This window comes from Grus americana, chromosome 2 (genome assembly GCF_028858705.1).
Source record: "Grus americana isolate bGruAme1 chromosome 2, bGruAme1.mat, whole genome shotgun sequence".
NCBI lineage: Eukaryota > Metazoa > Chordata > Aves > Gruiformes > Gruidae > Grus > Grus americana.
The window spans coordinates 25,563,521-25,579,530 of NC_072853.1; the positions used below are offsets into that span (position 1 = coordinate 25,563,521).

Consider the following 16,010-nt stretch of genomic DNA (forward strand, 5'->3'; position numbering starts at 1 on the left):
CTTAAACAAGGTCATTAGCATCCCTGGAGTCTGCTCACACCTGAAACCACAGCACTCGCAGCACCTAAACACACCAAAGCGTTAGCCGGTTGATGAGAAGCGGTACCCGAAGGGTGGCAGTGAGACGCGCAGCATCTCTCCTCGGCTCTCGTGTCCGCTTCCCGCGTGGAGTCCACAGCGAGGAGGGAGCAAAGGGACCCCCAAGCACCCGACCGCGGGGTGTCCCGCCCCGCCGCGGACCGCCCCGCGGGGGCGGGCTGGGTGCCCCCGCGGGGCGGTCCGCGGCGGGGCGGTACCCACGGGGCGGGGCGGCCTGCTCCGGGCCGAGCCCGCCCGGGTGCAGTCCCAGCTCCGCGCCACGCCGCCGCGCAGTCCCCGCGCCGCTCCGTGGGCCGCCGGAGCCGCACGTCGGGCCGCCCTCCTCTTCCTCCCCACCGCCGCCGCCTCTCGCTATGAATGCACGCCGGGCGCTGCTCTCCGCCGCCTTGCTCGCCAGCCTCCTCTGGGATTTACCTTGCTGCCTCCCGGCTTCCCTCCCCGCCGCCTCGGAGCTCGCCGCCTCCTCCAAGGGCGGACGGGGCCGCAGGGTGCCGCGGTCCCCACGGGAGAACCGCCCGCGGCAAGGGGGACACGCCGTGGGCCGGGCGCTCCCACGGGTGGAACCCCACGAGTACATGCTGTCTCTGTTCAGGACTTACTCCATCGCGGAGAAACTGGGCATCAACGCCAGCTTTTTTCAGTCGTCCAAGTCCGCCAACACCATCACTAGTTTTGTAGACAGGGGACGAGGTAAGTTTTGCCCCCCCTCACCGTCCCCCCGGGGCTGTGGGCGCCCCTTCCCGTGGCGCTCCGCGGTGCGAAGCTGCCGTCCCGCGGAGCCCGGCGCATGGGAGGCGGGGAGCGCGCTTCATCGGTCACTCGTGTTTCCCCCACCTCCTCCGGTATTGCAGAAAAATGGATCTTTCGGTAAATCGTGGATCGCGTTGTTTTATTTTAAAGCAAACTGCCCCGCGGCGCTAAACCCGGACCGCGGCAGCCGTACATGCTGCGTGCGAGAAACACGCGTGTTCGTCTCCGAATCATCACGGGACGGTGGGAAACACCCCCCAGCTTTGCAGGCGCACTTTGGGTGTAAATGCAACCTTGGGGGGCGGGGGGACCCAAAAGCTCTTCTGGTTTCTTCCCGTCTGCCGGAGAAAGGATCGCTCTTATCTCTGCGGCTGTAAGGCAAATAGAAAGTTCAAACTGAAGGAGGGCAAACATTTGCTGCCTCAAGCTGGTCTCGCGTAGGGTCGCTTTATCGGGGTTACCTGGAGGAGCACCAGCCCCGTTGGAAAGCGCTGGGGCTGGGACGCAACCGGCTCCGCTGGCGGGGAGGCAGCCGGAGCCCAGGTAACTCCCGGCCCCGGGGCTCAGCGAGGGGCGGCCCGGACTCGCCGTCTGCTTCGGGGCCTAGGTCCTTTCAGCCTGGTGTGTGCGGGGATGGTTCTCACCCATGCCCGGGCCGGCGGTGGCAGGGGGGGCCGCTCCCCCGGGGCCTCGGCTGCCCCGCGGCGGGGAGCGCAGAGGGGAGGAGAGGAGGGGGCGGGCGGCGGAGCCCGGGGCCAGCCGGGCCCCAGGCCTTGCCCCCGCTCTCTCCGAGCAACACCGGTGCCGCGGGGCTCCTGAGACCCCTCTGCGACCTGCAGCCCCGGCCGGGGCCCTGCTTTGCTTTTCTCTCGTTGTTTTATCGCTCGTACCAGGGGCAGCGGGTGGAGGTTTCTCGGCGATCCAGAGGAAAAATTCCCTTCCTTTAAAACGCCCCCTTTTTTTTTCTTTTTTTTTTTTTTCTTCGTTACCCCGGTTTGTGAGCCATTAAGGACAAACTAATTAACAGGTTCTTAATGAAGGTTGTGCATTCTTTCCTTGTCCGTCCGCCCCTCCCGTATTTGAAGACCCTCCCTTCCGCCCGTGCCCCCCCCCGCCGGACCCTGCCCGTGTACCTGCCGGCGGCTGGCAGTGGCGTCCCGCAGCTGCCGGGACCCGCGGAAGCACGCCGACCTCCCGCTTCCCAGCCGTTTTAGGGCAAAATGCAGCGCCGGGAAAAGTCGCACGGCTTCCTGGAGCTACAGGAGCCGCTCGTTCCCCAAACCAAACCGAACCCAAACCGACCCCCTCCGCCGCCTCCCCGAGCCGGCAGCCTCTCCTCCCCCACGGCACCCACGGCTCAGCCCCTTGCCCCCTCGCCACCTCCGTCTCTGGGGGTACTCCTCCGCGGAGAGAGCTCGGCGAGGCTCTTCCCCTCCCGCCCCGGTGCCCGTCGCGCCCCTCTGGGCTCGGGTGGGTGCGTGGAAGCGCCCACGGTGGGTGTCCCCCGCGGTCGGAAGCGCCCAGCCGTTTCCGAGAGGAGAGGGGACACGGGGTTTTGCTTTCCGCCTTCGACTTATGGGAGTTGTTTTTTTGGTCGCTCTTAAAAGGGGGGGGGGGGGGGAAGAGGACCCGCTTTCTAGAAATGCGGTTTCGAAAGTTCAGCCGTCAAAAACGAGCTGGCCCGCTTTCCCCGCCGGAGAGGAAACGGGGTGCTAATTCTCCGAGCCGCGGGGAAATAGAGCCGCGCTCAAGATCATCTTATTCTTGATAACCAGAAGAAAGACAGTTAATTTAACAAATTTAGCTCATCTCGCTGCATGGGAGATTCTACTCCGGGGGAAGTGATTTGCTAACAGAAGTCCTGGTTTGATTAAGGAAAAGCCTCACTTTTGCCCATTGATTTTGATTTGATGTGTCACAGGCTGTGACCTTCTGCTGGACCTTCTGAGGGTTGCTTAGCATCAAGCCACTGATTGGAGTATTTCAACTCAGTGATCTAATTGAGTGTTCATGTCATAACATATCAAATATTGTCTAGTCTCCCATAATGAAGCGGACCAGCCAATGGCACATCACCAAAAAACTTCAAGAGAGCTTCCGTTCCTCTGAAGTGGTAGCTATTTTACTGCCCACCTCCCCGTGGGCTCCTAGCCCAGTTAATTGGCGAGCTGGAGTTGTGCTGATGATGAACAGTCTTTGCTTAGGGAAAGCGGGGAAGAAGCGGGGGGGAGAGTTTCTGTCAATTCATTTGCAGACAATATAGCCGTCCAAATTGACCCAATTAGATGCGCTGCTCTTTACCTAAGCGGCAGCTCCGGGGGAGACGGCGGTGGCCGTCCCTCCTGCCCGCACGGCATCCTTCATCGCAGGATTTTGCGGGGACCAGAAAGGAACGTGAAACAGCTTTCAGTCCTGCCGAGAAATGCCCTTCCCACACGGCGTGGGCTGCTGTGCCTGGGTATCCGTGAGAGCGGAGGGTCCCGCGGGAAAGGCAGCTCGGTTGCCGGCTCCCGGCCGCAGCCAGCCCCGAAGCCAGCCCGTCCCACCGCCCTCCGCAGCTGAGAGAGAGGGGCAGAGCGCTTCGGTGCGGACACCAACAACCGCTCCCCTGCGCCTCTTGTTTCTTTCCTTTCCGCTTGAAGCTAATAAGATCGCTTTCAGGCTAGCTCGAGAGGAAGGAAAGCCACACTACCGCCTTATATATGTACACCATTATTATTATTATTATTCCCCCAGCGGTAGAAAAAGAGCGCAGAAAGGGGGGAAAGGGTTTGCGATTCCCACTTCTCCACCCCCTCCCGCCCCCCACTCGCTCCCCCTTGTTACGGTCGCAAGATCAGACAGGACCTAGCTGAATGTAGGAAAATTACTGTTGGCACATGAAGTAACTCATTAAAACGCAGATGGTGCTCTCGCTGGCCTCAGGACCCCCAGCATTGGAGCTCCACAGTAAGGCAGGACAATTAGGAGCTGCAAGGACTCCACCAGGCAGGGGGAAAAAAAAAAAAAAAAAAAAAAAGAGAGCGGGAGGGAGCTGGAGAAGGGAGCTATAAACAAGCAAATCCACAGCTAGCAAGAAACGTGGCACGGCTCGGAACAAACCGAAAACAAAAAAGAAATAGCCGGGGTGCGAGGGAGCGCGATTTTCAAAGGGATGTCCCGTGGGAAGGGAATACTACAAGGGCTGGCTGCCGTGGGTTCACCTCGCCTTTCCCTTTTGTATCTGCAGAGTTGCCCGCAGCCGCGGTACCGCGGCCGGGCTCTGGCGTACGAAATAACGAGTTCCGCGCCTAAGGGAAGGAGAAACCGAAATGGGTTGGGATCGTCTCCTTTTTCCCTCCCCGTTTTCTTTGTGCAGTTTCGTGTTCCACTTGAGAGGCAGCTTATACGGAATGGGCAGGGGTTCGACCATCGTTGTTTTGGTCTTACCGTTAGGGTCGGGAGAGAGTTGAGGAGAGGGGGCAGAAGGAAGGGGAGATCCTGCGTGCAGGAGCTGGAAATGGCCCGGCTGTGCATGTGGCAGAAGAAAAGAGCATAAATCCCACTTGAAGTTCATCTAGTGCAACATGTTTATGCAAAACAGCGGGTTTCTGGGTGGACCGAAAGCTGCTATATAGTGTAATCTGTGCAGCGCCTTTGCCCAGGCAGTGTTGTCGTTGGCAGAAGGAAAATGAAATATAAGCAGGGAAGTATTTTAATGGGGAAGGAGGGAATTCACAACTGTTAATTATTTGGTGACCTTGTATTCGATTTGTTTGAGCCCCTTATAAAAACACTAATGCAGACCAGACGGCCGGAGCGCGGCAGCGAGCAGCCGCTTCCCATCCCCGCCGTGCACCCGGGGAAGGAGCGAGTGGCTCGGCCTGGCCCGGCACGGCCCGGCCCGGCGGCGGGGCCTCCGCGCCCGCGGAGCCGGCAGCGCGGGGGCAGGCGGCAGGCGGGGAGCGGGCTGCGACTCTGCGCTGCCTGCACCTGAGAGATATTTGGGGGTTTGGGAGTTTTGTCCCCCGCGCTGCGGGAGCTGCGGAAAGGAGCGGAGCGCGGTGCTGGGGCGCGGGCGGAGTGGGCAGCGGCGCGTCCCCGCGGAAGCAACGGCCGCACCGCTCCCCTCTCCCTCCTGAAAATCGGGGGGTTCGAAAGGGAGGGGGTTTTTGTTTGTTTGTTTTTTTCTTTTGCGAAGGCGCGGGGGTTGCGCACAGAAGCGCAGCGGGACGGGGAGGGCGGTCTGGGGAAAGCACAGCCCGCAAGCGCCGGGAGGCGCAGCCCCGCGGCCGCTCCGCGGCACAGGTACTTCGGCGGGGCGATGCGCGGCCGCGGAGCCGCTCTGCTAACGAGGACTAGAGTCTATCAAGCCATTCCGGTCGCTCATTTCGGACCCGATACTGATTTTTTATTTTTGATTTTTAAGTTCCGAAGCTCCCCTGCGGGGCTTGCTAAGAGGCCAAGTTTAAATTATCTTTTTTTTTTTTTTTTTTTTTGTGGACGGTAGGACCGAGCTCTCCGCTTCGGGGCTGTTTAGTTTCCGCCACCCGCGGGGCGATGCCGTGCCGTAGCCTGGACTGGTCACAACCGGGAGCCAAACGGCCTGCAGGGAGAAAACCCGGCGCAGCCCGGGGCCAGCCCGGCTCGGGTGCCCGCAGCACGGCCGGGCTGCCCGGCGTTGGGCGGCAGCCGTGCGCCTCGCCCTCCTCATTCTGCTCCTCTCTTCGTAGTGCTATAGAAAAAAGGCAGCCGATCGGAGAAATGCTCGTTTCCTTGCGATTTCGGGGCAGGCTGGAACTGAGGTTGGTCGTCCTTGCGTGCCTGAAGTCTGGTTTCTGAGCGAAAGGGGACGTTTTAGTCCTTGCTAGTTGTGGCCAGATCTGTATGTTGTGTTGCTGTATACCGGCGCTTCCACATACATCACTCAGAAATAGCCTCCAAAGCGTTCCCTCGCTCCATTTCTTAGCTCCGAGCGCTGGGAATATTCAGTCTGATCTTCTCAACAAGAATAATTTTGGAGAAATGATTTCTCCTCGATCGAAGTATTTCGGGTAGCGAAACGACCGCAAACGGGGAAAGGGAAGGGGACTCGGTTAGTGTCTGTTACAGCAGGTAGAAACCCCCCAAGGAAACCCCTCTCCACCTCAGCGCATCTCCCGGGGTGATGCCGACAGACGAGGGGCCCGGGCCCCCGCGGGATGCCCCGCGGGTGTTGCGGCGGTCCCTCCGCGCCCGAGGACCGAGCGTTGCTCGTGGGAACCGGGGAGGCGGCGGGAGGCAGCGGCGAGCCAGGGAGCGGGACGAGGGCAGGCAGCCTTCCCGGCGCAGGTATGGTAAAGCGGTGATCAAAGGTATATCGCAGGTGCCTCCCCGCTCCGGGAGAAAAAAAAAAAAATTAAAAAAAATGGAAACAGCCGTCCGTCAGCTCGCTGGGGTTTTGGCAGGATTGGGAACTCGTCCGAGGAAGGTGTGGTCTTTCCCGGTTACTCGATAGCAAAGCGAACGAAACATTTAAATCTAATCATTCGGTGTAATAAAAAACCACGGAGAGGCAGGCGCTGTGAGATGCGGAATTGAAACCCGGAGAAATACCACACATGGAGAGTCAGCCCCTTGTTTCCACAGCTCGGGTAATGCTCCGAAAGAAATACCTGTCAGCCTTGCGACTCTGCAGACAACGTGTGGGCAGCCCCTCGCAATTACGGGGGATATATGTTTTAATTTCCAGATTATTGTTGAGCGAGCGCCTGCAAAGGGTCTTTAAACTGCAAATGTGCTTTTGGTTTGCGAGTTTAAATATGGCTTGAAAGAGAATTTGGGAATGGGAAAATTCTTCTTGAATGTGGTTTGGGTATAATTTGCAGTGATGTAAAGTTAAGATCTGAGCCCTGATGAATTGGCTGGGAGCCCAGTACCTGATCTGCCATGAAAAGGGAAACTTTGTGTAGCCTTCGTTAACCCCCGGCTCGCCTCAAAGCCCAGGCTGCCGGCGAGAAAGCGAACCCGGGAAGCGGGAGAGGGTTCACACAGCGAGTTAAAGGAAACGTCCCAACCCAGCCATTCATTTAACCTTGGAGATGATAAAACCGCCGCCACCGCAAAGCGGAGGAAAGCAGGGGAGGAGGCGGGCGGGGGCCCGGCGCAGCCCCCCCGGCCCGGCGCGGCCCCTGCCCGCCCCACGGGAGCACAGGGCACGCCGGCTGCCCGGGCACTTTGGGAAGGGCAGAGCGGAGCAGGGCTGCTCTCGTCCCCCACGGCTGACACATACTTAAATTCCAGATAGATCTACTCCTTTCTTCCCCCCCCCCCCGCCCCAATATTTTATCTTCGCCCGAAACAATAAACAACGGAGAGTCGAAATAAAACTAATACTTACTGCGTAACTAACATTCATCTAAATTAACGTTACAAATATAAACACACCTCTCCGGTGCATTTTCTGCAATGTGGCTTTCCCCAGCCCGGCTGGATGTGAGATGACTTTGCTGCTCTCTCCAAATATTTCGGTAACGGGAATAACGATAATGACAGCCTCAACTGGCCTGAGAAAAAGGCAGATCTCGAGCTGGCTGTTAGAAACCCTGGATTTCACCCCAGCCGCTCCTTGGGTTTGAAGGAAAACTGAAGAGGACAAGCCCCAAGACGTGTGTGCTCCTCTCACGGAGGGAGAGGGACAGCCAGGGTGTCCTCACGCCGCCGCTGCTGCCGCTCTTTGTGTGCTGGGAAGGCGGCAGCTTCGCTGGAACAAAGGGTCCCCAAACTAGACCCGTCTCTCCCCGGTTTGTGGAGGCTCCGGAGGTACCGCTTTCCCTCCCCGCCCTCCGCTGCTTTTCCCACCCTCTCGACCGCGCTGGGAGCCAGCCAGTACTGGTTTAGGATTATGTATTCATCTGGAATTATTAGGTTACAAGAGTGAATAAATAGCGTTTATCTGATCGGATTCAAAGCTGCTTACTTGAAACAACCGGCAGCCCTGCCCCTTTCGGGGAGAGGAGCGGGAGCCGGCAGCTGCATGAACCAGTGGGAGTTTTCCAGCGTGGAGCCGGTGCTGCCTAAACCCGGCTCGGAGACCCGCTTCCCCGGGGGCACGTTTCTCTGCCATTCGGCCGTGTCCCCAGCGCACCATGCCAGCGAGCCAGCCGGAGCGGCCGTGCGGCGCGTTCAACCTCCGCCAAGCTGGAGCTTCAAAGGATGCTGCTGGGGAGCGCCTTGTAGGCGCACCCCCCGAGCAAGCCTCTGGCACCCGCAGGACCGGAGCTGGCTTCCCCCCGCCCCGCCGCATGGCAGGGGCCTGCAGACCCTTTATAAACCGCTTTCAACAGCGGGGACTCGCGGGGAATTCAGCCTCTCCCCGCTTCCCTCCCGTCTAAACCGCACGCCTGGATGTCACCCCCGAAGGGGCCGATTTCCCGCGCCGCAGCCGCCCGCCTGCGTGGGGGATCTGGGTGGGGGAAGGGGGCAGAGCGTTGTCACCTCTGTGACCTCCATCCCGCGGGAAAGGGCTGCCCTCTCTGTCCCCGAAAGCCCGGGCGGCCGGGCAGTGCTACCCTGCTCTTGCACCCCGGCAGGGATGCGGGGGTTCCCAGGGCGGGGGCACCGGCCAGGAGTGGGACGGGAAAGAGAGAGGGGGTGTCTGCTCCGGAGGGACAGCGGGCTGGAGGCAGCGGTCCCCCCACCTCCACCCCATCGCGACAGGGAATACCAAACAGGGACAGCATCTCCCTTTGAAACCAAGCCTGATGCCCTCACCACCACCACCCCAAGCAGAGAGATGGCTTAAAAGCAGAGCTGTGCCCAGGCCCGGCTCTGCCCACACCCTAAAGCCGGGGGCAGGAGCTGATCTGGTTTCCTCGGGGGTCGCTGGAGCCGCTAGAGGAAGGTGGGAGGCAGCTCGGCGGGGCCAGGAGACCCGTCAGCGCCGTGTCAGATGCCCCGGCATCTGACAGATGCTGGGCACAGGGAAAGCCAAAGGCGAGGAGGAGAAGGAGGAAGGGGACCGGCGCGTTCTTGCCGTTCTTCCCTTCTGCCTGAAGCCCCCAGTCCTGCCCGGGACCCCCTTGAAGAAGGGAGCAATGGCCTCAGAGCTCTCCTGAGCTGCCGGACCCTCCTCCCGCAACCCAGGTGCACCTCAGCCCGCGGCCCTGCCGGCCCAAGCGTGTGAAGGGGGGAAAAACACCCCCAAATCCACAAGCGACCCACGGGCCAAATCCTGCTCAGCCCTTGCAGCGCTGCCGAGACCGTCCAGCGCCTGTAGGCAACTCCAGCTGGATTTCACTTTTCAGCAACTCGACAGAGCAGCTGTTGTCGTCACCTGGGGCTGTGACGACATTTTTCGGACTGTGTGTGTGTTTTTTGTAGATTCGCTCCACGTCCCTCCTGAGAGAGGTGCGCGGCCGGCCGGGCTGCCTGCTCCCGGCTGTGCGCTCCTCGCTGGGGCAGGAGCAGCCTCGCTGCGGGGAAACCGCCGGGCCTGAAGCGGGAAGTGGGGGCAGGGATGCGGCAGGCCTGGGTCCAAATTCCCCGGGATGCCTGAAGGGCCTGACCTATTTTCGCACCGCTTCGCCCGGCGCGCAGCCCCCGCGGAGCGCAGCGCGGACAGGGCGGCGGCGGCTCCGGCCCGTGAACTGCCTTTCCCCGACCGACCCTCCGTGCTACGCAGAGGGCGAGGCGGAGGGGCCGCGGCCGCGCTCCGGCCTCCTCGCCCCAGGGGCAGGGCAGGTGTGCGGTGCCCGGTTGGCACCCAGCTCCGCAGCCGGGGATCCCGCGTGGGTGCGCGGCCCGGGCGGGCGGCGGGGCCTCCCACGGCGGCTCCCCGCGGAGCGGGAGGGATGCCCTCGGCCGGCACGCAAGCTACGCCGTGGGCTCCCGTGGCATGGAGCGGACTGCCTGTCCACGCTCCATCTCCCTGTTGGCGTCAGGGGGAACTCGCGGCAGCGCAAGGCGACTTTCGAGTATGCTAATTGGCACTGATTAACTGCACGTTAATCCGCACTGATTTTTACATTGCCGTGGCGCGGCTGAAGGTCTTGGTTCGCATAAATCATCCCGTTGTCCCTCCTGCCCCCCAGGAGGTTCTCCCAGACCTGTCAGGTAGAGCCGAGGTTGTGAAATACACTGATTAGGACTCGCAATGACCTTTGATATCAATAAATAACTGGGGGCTGTATATTTCTTTAGTCTCCTTTTCTAGCTCTAGAGCGGGCTGAGCTTGGAAAAGCGGCGAGGGGCTGCTGAACAGAGGCTCCAGTGACACTTTTACTATTGAAATCTACACAAGCTTTACTAGCTTCTGGGGAAACCCAGGGGCTTTGGGAATTTTTGTATTTGCTGGGTTGTAAACATTTTATTGGAAAGCAGCTCAGGGGAATCTGGTTTGCCTTCTGCGCTGCACTTCGTACACCAATGTGTCAAAAAAGAAGTCCAGGTTTTTCTCTTGAAGGAAATATATATATATTATATATATGTATATATATATATGTATGTGTGTGTGTGCGCGCGTGTGCGTAATGTACGTGAACACACGAATATTACCAGTCCCACATTGCTGGCGGGGCTGATGGGCAGAGGACGTGCGTGGAGCAGGGGCTGCCTCTGGTGCGGGAGAGCGGTCTCCTGTCTAGTGCGGGTCCTTCCATATCTTCTCCTTTCTTCTCCTTCTCCTTCTCCTTCTCTCCCCGCCCTCCCCCCGGGCCCGGCTCGGTCCCGGCTCCCGGCGGAGCGCCTGGTGCCGGTCCGGGGGCGGCCCCGGCTGAGGGGAGAGGGTGAGGCGGGCAGGAGCGGCCCTGGCCGGGCAGCCGGCGTCCCTGCCCGCCCTTCCCCTCCTCGGAGACCTCTCGGCAGATCCCCTTGAGCGCAACTGACTGTAATTATTTTTTATCTCGCAGACGATCTCTCGCCCGCTCCCTTGAGGCGGCAGCAGTATGTGTTTGATGTATCGACCCTCTCCGAGACGGAGGAGCTGGTGGGGGCCGAGCTGCGGCTCTTCCGCCGGGCCCCCCGCGGCCGCCCGCCGCCCGCCGCCCCGCTGCACATGCAGCTCTTCCCCTGCCTCTCGCCGCGGCCGCTGGACTCCCGCGCCCTGGACCTGCGGGCCGCCCCGGCCGCCGGCTGGGAGGTCTTCGACGTGCGGCAGGGCCTGCGGGAGCAGCGGCCCTGGAAGCGGCTGTGCCTGGAGCTGCGGGCCTCGGCGGGCCGCGGGCCGCCGCGCTGGTTGGACCTGCGGGGCCTGGGCTTCGGGCGCCGGACGCGGCCGCCGCAGGAGCGGGCGCTGCTGGTGGTCTTCACCCGCGCCCGGCGGCGGAGCCTCCTCGGGGAGCTGCGCGCCGAGATGGGCGCGCCGCCGCCGCCCGCTGCCCGCCGCCCGCCGCCCCGGCGCCAGCGGCGCACCGCCTTCGCCAGCCGGCACGGCAAGCGGCACGGCAAGAAGTCCCGCCTGCGCTGCAGCAAGAAGCCGCTGCACGTCAACTTCAAGGAACTGGGCTGGGACGACTGGATTATCGCCCCGCTGGAGTACGAGGCCCACCACTGCGAGGGGGTCTGCGACTTCCCGCTGCGCTCCCACCTGGAGCCCACGAACCACGCCATCATCCAGACCCTCATGAACTCTATGGACCCCGGCTCCACGCCGCCCAGCTGCTGCGTCCCCACCAAATTGACTCCCATCAGCATCCTCTACATCGACGCGGGCAACAACGTGGTGTACAAGCAGTACGAGGACATGGTGGTGGAGTCCTGCGGCTGCAGGTAGCGGGCGGGACGCCCCTCGGCGGCAGCCGGGGCTGCGTCTTGGCGGAGATGCGCCGGCAGCGGCGAGCGGGGACGGCCCCCGCCCGCCCGGAGCGTGGCCGGGGCGAAGGGGACCGGCGGGCGGCGCGGAGGGGCGTGTGCCGGCGGCCCCGGCGCCTGTTTTCCGCGGCAGCTGCCCGCGGCGGCAGCGGGGGCTCGGGCAGCGCCTGCCCGCGGCTGCCGTGAGGGGAAGGGCGAGCGGGCAGGGCAGGCGGCGAGGCCCCCGCCGGGTCCCTTCCCTGCTTTCCTTCCCTCCCCTGGGGTTTATCTGGCGATCTGTCCTCCTCCCTCCGAAGGTGACGGCAATTTACCAAGTACAAAAAGAGTCGGGGGAGGGAGAGGGAGCAGACTGATCCCTCTCTCTGAAGTTGCTCTGAAGAGGGCTGTTTCATTTCTGCCCTCTCTTTCACATTCCTGCAAGATTACCAGCCAGAAATAGCCTACGGCCCCCCACCCCCCCAAAGGAAAAAAAGAATGAGAAAAGAAAAAAAAAGAATTAAAGAATTGCTCAAGATTGTAATTACCAGTTAGGGTTTTTTTTTTTTTTTTGAAGACAGCAATTAAAAACTGTGAAGAGCGAAGTGTTACAGAAAGCACAGCCTGGGTGGATTGGAAAGGAAACTCCTTCGGATTTCACGAACAGTGCAAGGATGCCATTGCCAGATCTCTAGGTAGCTCTTGCTCGGCAGCCCTCGCAACCTGCAGCAGTATTATACGCAAATGTTGTGCTGGAAAAGGCGTTTTATGTAAGATTTCTGTTTCTTTCCAACCTTTGGTCTCAGCTGTGGCTTCACCTGAGGAAAGTGCACTTCGAAGCATGCCTAGCCCTTTCTTAATGTAACTATTATGTTTATAGTTTCAGGCTTTTCCCCACTGATTTCTAGAATTGTTGGCTTATCTGGTTTTGCAGAGCTACAAACTGGTGGAAAAAAAAAAAAGAGAGAAGAGAATAATAATATAAAATGCTAATAAAAAGACTCGACCAGGAGCAATAATTTAAAATGCACATTTTGCTTTGGATGCACTGTTGTTCATATAAAAGTTGTAAATATTTGTTTATTTAAACAGACTGAAAAGTGCAAAATGGAGATGAACAACATGCATTTCTTTTTTTAATGTACAAAACATTATATGCACTCGAAATGTTATAATTTCTAATATTTTTAAAAGTTTATATTTGAGTTGTACAGAATTAAGCATTAATCAAATATTTCATCCTTACTTAACATTATCATTTCCTTAAGATATTATTACAAGATTTAAATTCTGTGCTAATAATGGAGAAAAGAACTTTTTTTTTTTTACTGTCTACCTCACTATAATGCAAGTATTTACAACTCTGAAGTTATCTGAGGTAAATTAATATTCAGAACATTTTTACAATACACCTTTACTGGACGATACTACAACTATTACTGTATTATTAAACTTTTTTTTTTCCAAAAAGTCAACTTGCTTTTATATGTTCTATTATTTGGTTAAGTAATTCTGAGTTCTCAAGTAAACATTGGCTCCAGTTCTAAAATGCTGCAGAGTTGAGTTGGAGCAAGTGCCCCTTTAAGACGTACCTAAAGCCATTCTTCCTATCCAAAGACTGTACTCTCGCAAGATCTTTAGTTTTGTCTTTGGTTTATGCTGGTGGCGTGAAGCTGCATTATGTTTTTATGCATTTTATGTGATGATTACTCTAAGTGGGAGAATGCGTTAAGGGGAAAAATTCAGGCAAACATTTGTAAATCTCATCTGTACTGGGCACATTTATATACACTGTATGATGATGACGAGCAAAAGACAATGAATGTTTTGTAAATGATATTTATTTTGATGCAATGGGTAATATATTTATTAAATATTTCCTGGTTCTCTCTTAGATAATGAAGAACTATTCAATGAGTAGCTGTTTCAGTAAGGGAAGGGCTCCCCTCCTCTCTCGCAGCGATGCGTGCAGAGAAGGTGGTGCAGGCAGCGTGGGGGCTACGAGCCCTACTCTTGGGAAAAAAAAAAAAAGCCTCATCTTATATGCAGAAGGGCTGAAAGAGCTGCTCACCTTGTGGAATGTGTTTGAAAACAAGGTTCTTTTCATGGAAAGTGGAATTTTTTTACCATATCACAAGATCTGATCTCACACGTTTTTCTCTGGCCAACTTTTACCCCCTCGGACTGGTGCTTGAACAAAGGATTGCAGAATTGGGCCCGAGTGTTTGAATAGCAGCAGCTGAGAGACCTGTAGAAGAGTCCAGTCTTAGAGCTGGTACAACTGCCAAAGGAATATTTCTTTTTTAGTACTTAATAATGTTTCAAGTTCATGACTAATATTAGAACCGGAAATAGCAGCTTTAAAAAGAGCTTTAGTTTTAAAGCCGAGTTCACTGTTTGCAGCTAGTGGTGTTCTGACTGGTGTGAACTTTGATTGCTGCTCCGACTGCACCGGTTCAGTCTTCTGCTATGGATCAAGCTCCTGCTCTCTTTATGAAGGAAAGCAATGGAAAGATGATGTCTGAAAAGGCTGGAATATGCTTTCTGAGGAAAGCTAACCAAGATACATAAGACGCCATCAACTGGAAATGAACACAGTGTAAAAATCTGAAATTTTACAAAATTCACAGATAGCGAAGGCTGAATGAATCATGTCTTTATTTGGATGTTCAGTGAGCAAATGAATTGTCGTGTAAAGACAATACTTTGGCTAAAACCATACACAGATCTTCAATGCAATTTCCTTTCCGTGTCACAAACCAATATTGCTTCTATTGCAAGCCCGTACATCGCACGCTTGGTAGCAAGCTGTACTGTCACTGAGCTGTCTTTTCTGCTCCTCCTCAGACGTGGCTTTGGGAAGCTTCATCAGACAAAGTTCAACTGTGGGAGGCCTAAGAAGTCTCTCCTTAAAGGAGGTCCTCAAAGAAGCAACAAAGAAGATTTTGCTGTCTTGGATGTACAGTGTAGAGCAGTTTGTACCTTCTACATTAGCTGAATTCTTGGTGACATCTTTAATGACTAGAAAAGGTTTGAAAACCCATTGTCTCAAATGTCTGGTCTGTGCTTGTTAACCTCCAAGGGAAGTAAGAGGACCTGAAAAAAAGGCAGAAATAGTCAGAATCTGCAGTATCTGCTTTGGAGACAAACCTTTTGGATTTTACTCACTAAAAGAGAGGAAACACTGGCTTTTCTGAGCATGTGCTCTGGATGCTACAGCTAATATACTATTATCTGAGCCCATTTTGGCAAGTCTGCTATTCCTAAAGATGGGATCTCTGCTCATTTCCTTTTTTAGGTCTGCAGTATTCTTCTGCACAAAACTGCGAAGGAGCAGTGCAGTGCTGAGAAGAAGTGAAAAGATACAGCAAAGCTGATCGATGGTCTTTCCTTCCTTGCACATCCCTTCCTCTCTCCCACCCCCCCATCCCCCCAAGACCTAACCAGTGAACTGAACAAAAAATACCAGTAATTATTTTTTTCAGCTTTTACCACAAATACTGAAAGCCTTTGTTACAGAGAAATCCAAATATGGATATTCAGCGGATGTGCAGCTCAGATCTCTTTGTCCTGCCAAAGTAGTGTGAATTTTCTTTTCCATTTCTCAACTCCCCATGCTCAAAATCATGTTTAAAAAGGGGAAATGATTTCTTTTATTATGTTGCTGGCCAGAAGAGGGAGCAGAATCTATGAAGTAGTGGGAATAGACACCAGCGGACAGAAGACAGCTGAAGTCAGTCTGGCTGATGGTGTGATACGTATCAGCAGATGTTACACAATTCATCCATCGCACTGGCTGTGTTGCTCAAACACAAGAAAACCACTGGCTCATCTTTGAAGTATAGATATGCATCGGGACAATTACATTCTGAGTATTTGAATGAAAAAAATAGCTCAGGCTTAAGCCCTTACTTTGGGGCTGCTCCTCTGTTTTGGACCACAGATTCTCTCTTACATTGATTTATGGGAGGGGCGTATTTTTGCAAATGGCTTTTGTGGGAAAATGCTGGAAAACCCCCTCCCCCCCGAAAAGTAGATCCAACCTTCCTCTTCATTATCTCCATGTAGATGAGAGGTCAGTCTGTTTACTGAAACTCCATGTTTATCCTCAAATATTAGCTGAGGGACAGAGTTGATCACGTTGTATGAAACATCTTCCTTCATAACCTCTTAGTCTTTGCTTCAGAAGCATATCTGAAGCTTTGAGGGAGTCGAGTGACTGAACTTCACCCTTATCAATCATTCAGAGGCTGGGCAGCAGGACAGCAGATTTCAATAGCATGTAATTTGTTCTTTTGAAGAGCGGCCATGTGCTATAAAGGAGTATAGTCCCCTAGAGCGGGGTCCTCTTGTCAGCATTCAGCTACATTGTACGATTAGACTTCCAAATATTTGTTCTTCTTTCTCTGCAGTGTCAG

The 16,010-nt window shown here is 56.1% G+C and overlaps 1 protein-coding gene across 1 annotated transcript; it reads left to right on the top strand.

Annotated features, from left to right (window-relative positions):
• The first annotated feature begins 393 nt into the window (after positions 1 to 393).
• On the top strand, positions 394 to 12,014 carry GDF6 (growth differentiation factor 6). Its single transcript, XM_054816798.1, has 2 exons — positions 394 to 789; positions 10,716 to 12,014. Exons 1-2 carry the CDS (start codon positions 453 to 455, stop codon positions 11,576 to 11,578), a joined length of 1,200 nt encoding a protein of 399 aa, XP_054672773.1. The 5' UTR covers positions 394 to 452; the 3' UTR covers positions 11,579 to 12,014.
• The last annotated feature ends 3,996 nt before the right edge of the window (positions 12,015 to 16,010 follow it).

Excerpts from the sequence above, each read along its gene's own strand:
- GDF6 (XM_054816798.1), top strand. The coding sequence starts at position 453 with ATGAATGCACGCCGGGCGCTGCTCTCCGCCGCCTTGCTCGCCAGCCTC. Across the intron at positions 790-10,715 it reads TTTTGTAGACAGGGGACGAG|ACGATCTCTCGCCCGCTCCC; the intron begins GTAAGTTTTGCC and ends TTTATCTCGCAG.